Raw genomic sequence first — 11,243 nt, forward strand, 5'->3', positions numbered from 1 at the left:
TCAAAGTAAAACAGGAACTAAAGAAAAATCCAAAACAAAGTGTCCAAACTCAGAAATATAAGAGCAGATCCTGAGAGTGGAGCTTCGTTTACCTCAACTACAGAGAGAAACAGACAAGCTTCACGGAAGTAACGATGAATGAAATAAGAAAAAACTAAAAGATCCACAGGAAACAGGAACAGGAACAGGAAACATGAACAGGAACAGGAACAGAAACAGAAACAGGACCAGGAACAGGAACAGGACCAGGAACAGGAACAACATAAGGAAAAGGAACAGGAAACAGGAAAAGGAACAAGAGCAGGAAAAGAAAAAGGAACAGGAACAGGAAACATGAACAGGAACAGGAACAGGCAACATGAACAGGAACAGGAACAGGCAACATGAACAGGAACAGGAACAGGCAACATGAACAGGAACAGGAACAGGCAACATGAACAGGAACAGGAACAGGCAACATGAACAGGAACAGGAACAGGCAACATGAACAGGAACAGGAACAGGAAACAGGGATAGGAACAGGAAACAGGAAACAGGGATAGGAACAGGAAACAGGAACAGGCACAAGAGGACTCTGTTCACAGAAAAAGAGGCTGTTCTTTAATTTCTCTGCTGACAGACAACTGTGACTTGATTCTCTGTGATTCAGCCGTTAGTTTCTCGGGATCGACACCAACACTGAGTCTGTCTCTGATTAAAGCAGGGACCTGATGGAGGCTGGTTCCTGTGAGGTGTGATGAGGTGTGATGAGTGTGTGTGTGTGTCAGGAGGCAGCAGAGGGACGTGGGCGGGGCTGGATGAGTCTCAGTTCGACCCGTGTGTTTGGGACGCACGTCGTTTTGGCTGCAGAGTACGAGGGTCTAAATATAACCCACCGCTCCTGGCATCAACACAGTCTTCTGCTCTCAGCCGGAGCTTCAGTCTGGTTTCCAGAGCAGCATGAAAAGCTGTTTCTCTGCAGTGTTTGTGAACCACGGTTATTATTAACCTGCTCTAACAACGACCTGCCTCCCTGCAGCAAAGACTACGTGAGTCTTTATGGTCTGGGCCGGAGGTCATCCTGAAACATACATGTAACATTTAGAGTCACTATCAATTCATTCAAATGCTCTAGATGTCTTTATTTACATTTAATTGTAGTCTGGCTTCTGTGGAACTTTTATTCTGACAGGGAGCTAAAGGGAAGGTCAGGGGGTGACTAAAATCATCCAGAGGTGTGTGGCAGCTTCCCTCCTCTGGTTGGAGGGATTTACCCTACACCTGCCTAAAAATAGCCACAGATACGTTTCAGTGCATGGTGCAGACTGCAGACAATAATCTGTGGTGTTCACTGTGAACATGTGACTTTTGTTCCCTGGTTTTAGTCTGAAGGACACTGACTGACTCTCTGTGTAAGCTCCCTGTTAAATCTGCACCAAACCTGGAGACACAGCGAGGTGCCGCCTGAAGGACAAACTGGAACTAATGACTCGACTGCTGACGTTCGACATCCTGCAACACACCGATCAAACAGCTCCAACATGAGACGAACACGGTTCTATAACAACGCTGTACTGCTGCACAGGAGTACAACTATCCTCCAGCCCACGATCTGTCAATGATGGAGACACTAGCATTAACATTAGAACCAGGTACACAGGTGTAGGTGTTAAAAACAAATATATAATATACTGTATGTGAGTGGCTGTAAACCAGAGAGCAAGAGAGCTAGAACATGAAGAGGAGAAACTGAACTTTAAACCATTTTCTACATTCAATATACTCTACAATTATAACAATATAGGAATTGCTGCACTGACACAAAACCAACAAAAAAACTAGGACCACCTCCCCATGGTCGTATCCCTCCGCCACTCAGACTAGTTCCACATCCTGTTTATCCAGAGTCAGAGGAAATATTAAACATCTGTGTGACACTTTGTGAGGTCACACTGACCTTTGACCTTTGACCTTTAATGACCAAAATCTGTTAATCCTGAAGTCCAAGTGAATGTTTGCGCCACACGTGAAGAAATTCCCTGAACGTGTTCCGGAGAATTTGCGTTGACATGATGGTCGCCGACGCAGAGAAACAAGTTTCTCCTCCTGTTATAACGAATATTAATCTGTGCAGATGGAGTAGGTTCATTGGAACAAGTCTTTAGAAGAAATATAAATAAACAGAAATCAGTCATTCACACGATCCAGCCTCCGTCTCTTCTCACATACATGGAGCTTATCTTTCCTAGTGGGGCTTGATAACGTCCGTCTTATCCACTCAGTTTATTCTGTCAGTGTTTTTCTATTAGTGTGAAACATCTTCATGTTTAAATCAAGCTTCTTCACTTTCACTAAAAACCATTTCCTGTTTGATCAGATTCAGCGAGGATGATCATCACCTGTGTGTCTGTTCATTAGTGAGTTACAGAGTCGACTCTGTTATTGTTTCCTTGTATGTGAAAACTGTGAGGAACAAAGGCGTCGTCTTTAATCTTTTATCAGTTTAATTGGTCTAATCTTCACGCTTCTTAAGACGCAGTGGAAACACAAACCAGTTGAGGGCCCAGGGCCCCTGAGTTCCAGGAACCAGGTGGTCAAAAGGCTGAACAACATCAGCAGCAGGTGAATACAGACGTGTGTTCAGTGCAGGAAGCAGTGAGGTTTAAAATGGATGTGATGAAGCAGCATGACACACTGTCGGAGATAAAGTTCATTATTTAAAGGGTGGTTCAGATGCTCCTGTATGTAGACTTAGAACAGGCTTTTCTTTACTGTAATTATTCCTCCTGTTCACACAGATCGTTAAAAGATTAAAAGATCCTCAGTCAATATTCATTTATCTCATTTTAATATCAGGCTAAGTCTAAGTTAATCAGATAAAGCGGGTGAATAACAAGGAACACGAAGGATAACTCGGCTCAGCCTGAGCTAACCACAGGAAGTGACATCAGTGGTGGAGGTGTTGGGAAATGGAAGCCAACTTAAACTACCTGTACAAGAACTGAAGCCTGAAACCAAGATGGCACCAGCCCTCAGAGCTGAGAGAGAGAGAGCGGCCATCTTAGAACCTTTCAGCTTAAACAGGCTCCAACCAGGTGAAGCCAGTCAGGTAATCAGGAAGTATCTGAGCAAAACACAGGAAGCAGGTAGAGGCCAAAACAAACAGGGTCACATGGATCATATGGAGGGAACTGTTGGTAGAGACGGTTCATCTCAGATTCACTTCAGATAAACTTGTAATATCCTGTAATAATCTGATATACGCACAATAACATGCATATTAATATAAACATTCATGTTAAAGAGCGTTATTTTATGCAGTGGCAGTTTTCATATGAATGCATTTTTTATGACTCCAGATGTTAAGTGTTGGTTTAAGGCACACACACACACACACACACACACACACACACACACACACACACACACACACACACACACACACACACACACACACACACATATGCAGAGTCAGGAGTGAGGAAGAGGAGGGTGGAGTTGTCAGAAGTAGGTCACTGGGATGTTGCTCACAGAGAAACTGGGCCACATGTTCACTCTCAGTTTGTAAGTCAAGCTCCTTCTTCACCGCAGTGTGTGTGTGTGTGTGTGTGTGTGTGTGTGTGTGTGTCTGTGTGTTGGTCGGCTGCTTGTCTCGTAGCATCAGACTGAGACGTGGAGCCTTTGTTGGATTATTTTGGAGTTTCTAGCGTGAACAAAAGCTTGACGAGGATGAAAAGAAGCGTCTCATTTGGTTCAGTCATCCAGCCTGTAACAACCAGTGTGTGTGTGTGTGTGTGTGTGTGTGTGTGTGTGTGTGTGTGAGATTCCTCATCACGCCTGTGTGTGTGTGTGTGTGTCTCCACCTCCTGTTGACTCACACACAGATGTGAGTGAGTCTGTTTCTCTTTCATCTCTTGCAGAAAATCCTTCCCATCGCAGCACGCCACCCTCGCATCCTTCGCCGCTGTCTACGTTTCGGTGAGTAGCGGTTTGTTCCCACACACTTGGCCCTGTTCAGCCTCAGCTTGATGTGTGCACCAGACTGACTGAGAGGCAGGAGGAGAGTTTGTCCACAGTCCTGTTTCCCCTTGTCCAGTAATGCTGAAATATTAATAATATGAAGTGTGTCATTCAGGATCTACACTGACTGATCATCACCTTCACAGGTGAGTTTTCAGTGTCTCTCTTCTCTGTTCCTGAAGCTGACATGTTTATAGATGAGTGGATTTAACACAGCGTGGAGGAAAGAACCAGAGTGAGACAGTAAATCTGGACTAACTAAGAACACTCACTTTAACCCATTCAAACCAGAATGACACTCAGTAGACTCCGTACTTCCACCGAGGCCAGACATGTTCTTCCACCAGCTCAGATCACAGATCAGGTGAAGTTTAGAATAAGAGCGAGTGGGGCGTCGAGTAGCTCCGCCCCATGTGTAGAGGCTACAGTCCTCGCTGCAGTCGGCCCCGGTTCGAGCCCTTAGCTGCATGTCATTCCCCCTCTCTCTGCCTCTCTCTCTGAAGACAGAGCGGGTCGGCCCTCTGACAGAACCACAGACCAGAACAGTCTGGACTGAGACGTCTGGTGTGCAGGACGGTGATGACAGAGGCTGAGAGGAAGCGTGACTGAGTTCAGACCCAGAAGTGTCTCTGAAGGCAGCAGCAGAGTCTGGGTGTGATTCAGGAGGTCAGGTGGAGGTCAGGTGGAGGTCAGTGGAGGTCGATGACAGTCTGGACCGTCTGTGAGGGTTTCACTGTGAAGGGAGGTGCACCAGAGGAGCTCTGCAGGAGTGGAGGTGAAAGACAACGTTAAAGAAAGAGATCCTCCTCTTTCACCAGATCTGCACCAAGTTCTTCTGTGGACCATGAACCGTCCCTCCACCTGATAGGCCAGTTTCCATCAGTGAGCCGATACAGAGCGAGCAGCCTCTCTGGATAAGTGATAAGTGACCCCTGTGTTCAGTTAAAGACAAAGTGAGAGGTGATGGAGCAGCTCAGTGTTCTCACTCACAGCAGGAAGCTCACCTGTGGTGCACACGCTCAGTTAAGTTGTGGCTTGTTTCTATGGTTATGTAACCACTGTTGCTACAGCGACAGGTTTACACAGAGCAGTGAACTGTGATCACATGATCAGATGTCAGACTGAATGTATGAACAGGTTCATCAGCAGAATGTGATGCAGCATCAGACAAACATCCATCAGACCAATGAGAGGTGATTATTCTCCACTTGACATTCAGTTGTGTATATGTGTATATGTATGTGCACGTGGGTGTATATGAACAGGATTAACATATATGAACATTAGGATGTATATGAATTAAGACTATGCAGGTATATATTAAGGTGTACGTCCAGTATGATGGTATATTATCTTTATTTGTACAATTGTTAATTTTATAGATAGGTGCAATATAATGACTGAATTCTACTTTACTTCACAAGCAGGTATGTGTATATATATATATCTTTATATACACACACACACACACATATATATATATATATATATATATATATATATATATATATATATATATATATATATATATATATATATATATATATATATATATATATATATATATATATATATATATATATATATATATATATATATATATATATATATATATATATATATATATATATATATATATATATATATATATATATATATATATATATGTGTGTGTGTGTGTGTATATATATATATCTTTATATACACACACACACTATTTTCTTTATATTTTTTTCTGCTGCCATTCATTCTGTCAACATGACTCAATGTTGACAATAAGGTGATATCAGACCTGACCATGGATGTAGCAGGTTGTAGTTAGCTTAGCATCAAGCAGCAGGTGAATGAACACAAGTAGTTTGTGTTTTGAATGTTTTCATTTACTGACTTGTGTCGAGCAAATGAAACCACATTGGAAACACCTCTTCAGAAGAGAAGCTAAGCTAACCGGCTAGGCTATGAAAACGTAGCTAAGCTAACAGACTAGGCTAAGCTAGCTTTCTGTCCAGGTGTAACAGACGACTCTGTCATGTTTCTGTGTAAAAGCATCACAGATACAGAAACTGTCAGAGAGTGAAGGATGAATGAAAAGATGTTTTTACTGATGAACCATCTGAGCAGCTCAGAGGCTGCCGGCAGCTACCGCCTTTTAAGGTGGAATGTTTTCCTGTGTGTTCCTCAGTGTATGATTGACGTTTGGAAATCAATCAATACACCTTAAAGGTCAATATGAAAACTGTGACCATTAGTTTCTATCAGCTCTCTACATGACAGACTCTTTAGTGATCAGATCTTCAAGCTCTTAAAAATGTAGATGATTTTCAACCTGATCATGTGACCTGTGGAGATTTTATTTCCTCACGTGGAGAAATAAAGTGGCTGAGCGTCGTTCCTGTGTCTCCAGCAGCTCTACACCTGTGACCAGCACACGGGAGAGTAAATCATTAATGTGTGGTGTGTCCACAGATGTACTTCAACAGCACTCTGACCGACTCGTCCAAGCTGCTCAAGCCCCTGCTGGTCTTCTCCTTCGTCATCTGCGCCATCATCTGCGGTCTGACCAGGATCATCCAGTACAAGAACCACGCCATCGACGTCTACCTGGGCTTCCTGCTGGGAGGAGCTATCGCCGTGTACCTGGTAGGAGCCAGTCCCATCAGCTGCTTCCTTTACAGTGGTACAGTCCTCCGGATGGACGTCAACCAGAAACTGGAAAACAGAAAACAGTGTAGCTAGATTTATTTAGAGGCACTGAAAGTCGAGTCTGTCACCAGCACGATTCAAGGCCTGTTGTTATATGTGCTAAATTAAGTCTCTCAGTAATGGTTGGTACTTAAGGTTGTAACTGCAGCCACAAACCACCAGGAAACGAGCTGCCATCAGTTATGTGATTTATTTACAGGATGTTGATTCCCAGGATGTTTACCAACAACAAAGGAGGAAAACATGAAAACAAAATCTGCCCCACAAATCTAAAATCTGGCCTTTAAATCGCAATGTTTCAAATAATAATTAGCCTTACTTCATTAATTAACAATTAGAACAACAGATAGAGTAAACGATATCAAGTTATAACACATAATCCACAACAATGAAAGATGAAGAAAATCCTACTTAGACTGACGATAAAGCAAAAGACACAAGACAAACAGAAGTCAAAGGGTGAGGGGGGGTTTGTCCCCACCCTGGCCTCTGTTTATTAGATGGGAGGAGGTACTTTCACAGGTGTGTGCCTCCTTGTGGAGAGGAGGGAATACGAATCCAAAGTTACTAACAAGTAACATTAACAGTAACATCAAACACTGAATCTCATCTAACCCAGAGCAAAGACCAGTCACAGTCAGTCAGTGATGAAGAGGAGGAACATCTGGCTTCAACAGGAAGTACGAGCAGTTAGCAGTAACAATAAGTACAATTACTTGGGTACTGTATTTCAGTGTATTTCTATTTAAGTATCTGTACTTGAGCATTATTTGTTTTAGAAAGTTCTAACTTTTACTCCTCTACACTTAAAGACAAATATTGTACCTTTGACTCCACTACATTTCTATGATCTTATTTCTAAAATGTGAGACCACACACTGTGTTCATCACAGGAGAAAAACCAACCACAGCCGACTCCTCCTCTGTCGGCCATGTTTGAACCGCTCAGCGTCCTAACGATGGAGACGTGAGATAAAGACGAGGCAGAGGATTCTTCAGAGGCCGTGGTCTGATCTGAAGTCTGTGTTTGAAGCTTTACAAAGAAAGATTCATTTAGTTTAAATGTTTGCTGAGTTTAACACGACCACACGACATCACTGACTGAAGGTAAAACAAAAACAACAGCTTTCATGTCTACAGTCTGTTTATTCTACAGTCTGTTTATTCTACAGTCTGTTTATTCTACAGTCAGTCAGTCAGTCAGTCAGACAGTAGTTAGTCAGACAGTAGTTAGTCAGTCAGTCAGTCATCAGTCAGTCATCAGTCAGTCAGTCAGTCAGACAGTAGTCAGTCAGTCAGTCATCAGTCAGTCATCAGTCAGTCAGTCAGTCAGTCAGTCAGTCAGACAGTAGTTAGTCAGACAGTAGTTAGTCAGTCAGTCAGTCATCAGTCAGTCATCAGTCAGTCAGTCATCAGTCAGTCAGTCATCAGTCAGTCAGACAGTCATCAGTCAGTAGTCATAAATAAATGTACTTTTGATTACTGAAGTATTTTTAAAATCAAGTATTAAAGTAAAACTCTGAACAACTGTCACTTGTATTATAATATTATAATAATACAACATTTGACCAGAGGATCTATACTGTGAGGATCTATACTGTGAGGATCTATACTGTGAGGATCTATACTGTGAGGATCTATACTGTGACTCTACACTGACACACACACACATCACCTGCACAGACTGAATACTTCAGTGATGAGATGCTTCAGTCTTTGACTTTAATACATTTGCATTGTGGGTTATTGAGTGTAGAGTGACGGGAGCTACGGAAGCAGAGAAAGGTCATACTCACAAATACTGTTTGATCCCGTTACCTGGAGATAACAGAGCTCTGTTATGGTCGATAACGGAATAATTATCCCGAGATGACGGCGTTATGTGGCTCAAGGTTTTTCACTGAACTCCAGCTGCATGACTTTCACTAATGGGACTGATGGGACCTTCATTAACTCCCAGATCGTTAATGAAGGTTGTGAGAGTAGTTTGCTCTGATTGGTTGAAACGTATTATTTTATTCATCTTATCTAATTGGTAAATAAAACTGTGGTTGATTTTAAACACGCAGGTAAAGGTGTAAAACCTTGAACAACTGTGTCATCTCCGTTTCCTGTGAGTTAGTTTGAAATCGTTGGACAACATCAAGTGAAACTATCGTCAGTGTTTAACTCTGAACGACCTCTGTGTTTCCTCAGGGCTTGTACGCAGTGGGAAACTTCCAGCCTAGTGAGGAGTCCAGCTGCAGCCCCCCTCCTCTGCTGCACCGCCCCCCCTGCTCTCTGCCCCACATCAGCCAGGAGGCCGTCCTTCACCACCTGCAGATGAAAGCCAGCATGGCCGGGGAGCCGGGCATCCCCACCTCCCACTCTGAGGGCCTCCTCCACCGGGGCCTCCAGCAGCAGAGGCCTGATGACGGCATGAAGCACGCCGGCGCAGACGTGGAGATGATCTCCCCCCGCGGCTCCCAGAGCAAAGACGCCATGGTGACCTTTAGCCACACCCTCCCTCGGGTGCACACCCCCCAGGCCATGGCAGCATATGAGGAGGCAGCCAGACGTCACGCCGCCACGCTCCACCACGCCTCCATGGACTCCAGCCGCTCAAAGCAGCTTCTGTCTCAGTGGAAGAGTAAGAACAACCACAAATGCTCCCTGCAGGTCCCAGACTCCTTCTCCTCCTCCGTGGACTCCTCGTCAGGTCAGTCCTCCCAGCACCCGCACCACCACGGCAGCATGGAGCTCCGGTCCAGCTCCGAACCCTCGGCCGTGGGTCTGAACGGAGGCTTCGACGGTCACGCATACATGTCCAAACTGGCCACAGGCGCCAGCACCACCCTGCCCAGTAACTGCAGTGGCATCACAGGAGGGGCCAGGATTTCCATGCAGTCTAGACCCGGGTCTTCACAGCTGGTGCACATACCAGAGGAAGCTCACGAGAACTACAGCGTCGCCTCCCCGAGGACGGTGGGAGGAGGAGGAGGGAACGAGGGGATGTCGGCAGTGAACAGCACCGTTCAGGCGAACTGGCACAGAGCAGCAGAGAAGACGGCGGCGTGCAGGACTAACGACACGGGGCAGAACTCCCAGCCCAGAATCATGCAGGTCATCGCCATGTCCAAGCAGCAGGGCCTGCTGCAGACACACTCCAAGAGCTTAGACGAAAGCAGCATCGGCTGCAGCGCCGCCGGGAGCTGCCAGGGCTCCGCCCGCTACCGGGTGCTAACTGATCCAGACCCCCCCAGCAACACCGGGCCCAGCTCACTGGGCAGCACCACAGGCAGCATCTCAGGGAGCACCGGAGCCATCGTCCGAGTGGAGGCCCACCCGGAAAACAACAGGCCTGTGATCCAAGCTCCGTCCACTGATGGAAGCGGGTCGTGGAGGTGGCGCTCCCTGGATCATGGCAATGGAAGTGGTGGAGGTGTGGGGACTGGTGGAGCGGGAGGAGGACCAGGAGGAGGAGGTGGGAGTTTGAGGCAGTCCTTTGAGCTCAACGATCTAAACAGAGACTCAGAGAGCTCAGACTCCGTACGTGAAGGCTCCATCGACAGGAAACGCGTCAATCACATCGTCACCACCACCGCCACCGTCAGCACCCCGCCCATAGTTACTGTTCACACTCAGAACACCGGCCAATCAGAGCAGAGGCTCCACCCCCAGGGCCTCTCGACCATAAGGGTCACTCCAGGGGATGGTGGTGGTCCTGGATCTGGAGGAGGAGGTGGAGGAGGTGGAGGAGGAGGAGGAGAGACCGCCTCAGAAACCCTCTCTGTCGCCTCCAGCCGCGAGTCAACGCTGCAGAGAAAAGGCAATAATATCATCCTGATCCCAGAGCGCGCCAACAGCCCCGATAACGCCCGGAATATTTTCTACAAGGGGACGTCGATGACGCCGGTGTTCAAGGACTGATGCAGCTCACACTGCAAAACGGCTGTAGAGACCCACAGTCAGTGTCACCCGCCACTGTATGTACCATAGCTTCAAAAAGAAAACCTTTTATTCAGCATGAGATTTTTGTACATGTTTACACTAAAGCACAACCTTTTCAGTGTTGTAGAAATAATCACTGTGTACTTTCGTGGTCACTCCTGAGGAAACCTATTGTAATGTCCATGCTGTGCCAGTGCTTCGGGGACAGGAGAACCTTTTTTAAACCGTTCTGTACGTTTTGGATATAAATCATCACAAAAGAAGAGAACAGTGAGTAAAACACAGTGACGTTCAAACTGTAGCAAACCTCTGCAAAATACCTGTATGATAGCTGTGAACCAGTGTTTGCTCTCCCGCACTGTAAATACTGTGTATGTTTGAAAAGGGTGCTACGCCAGAAAATACTATTTACTATACAGCATACTATATCATTTGAGTAGATAAAGAAAGATTTATTTTACAAAGAGTGAACAACTATGACATTAATATGTGACAGAGATATGTTTTGTATTTTGTCTCTTTTCTGTACAGATACCACATACTCAATACTGTTTTGAACCATAAGTGTGCTTAGCATTCCTTCTGTAGCTATGAAGTCAAATATGCTGTGA

The 11,243-nt window shown here is 45.3% G+C and overlaps 1 protein-coding gene across 1 annotated transcript in view; it reads left to right on the top strand.

The window, feature by feature from the left end:
- The window catches only part of plppr4 (phospholipid phosphatase related 4), a 31,848-nt gene extending 21,237 nt beyond the window's left edge, over positions 1 to 10,611 (top strand). Inside the window, exons 5-11 of the mRNA XM_022766784.1 lie at positions 3,900 to 3,957; positions 6,466 to 6,639; positions 8,899 to 9,943; positions 10,004 to 10,114; positions 10,166 to 10,260; positions 10,327 to 10,396; positions 10,445 to 10,611. Coding sequence (XP_022622505.1) covers positions 3,900 to 3,957; positions 6,466 to 6,639; positions 8,899 to 9,943; positions 10,004 to 10,114; positions 10,166 to 10,260; positions 10,327 to 10,396; positions 10,445 to 10,611 — 1,720 coding nt within the window. The remainder of the gene's footprint in view (positions 1 to 3,899; positions 3,958 to 6,465; positions 6,640 to 8,898; positions 9,944 to 10,003; positions 10,115 to 10,165; positions 10,261 to 10,326; positions 10,397 to 10,444) is intronic.
- The last annotated feature ends 632 nt before the right edge of the window (positions 10,612 to 11,243 follow it).

This window comes from Seriola dumerili, unplaced genomic scaffold (genome assembly GCF_002260705.1).
Source record: "Seriola dumerili isolate Sdu_G_001 unplaced genomic scaffold, Sdu_1.0 BDQW01001040.1, whole genome shotgun sequence".
Classification (NCBI taxonomy): Eukaryota; Metazoa; Chordata; class Actinopteri; order Carangiformes; family Carangidae; genus Seriola; species Seriola dumerili.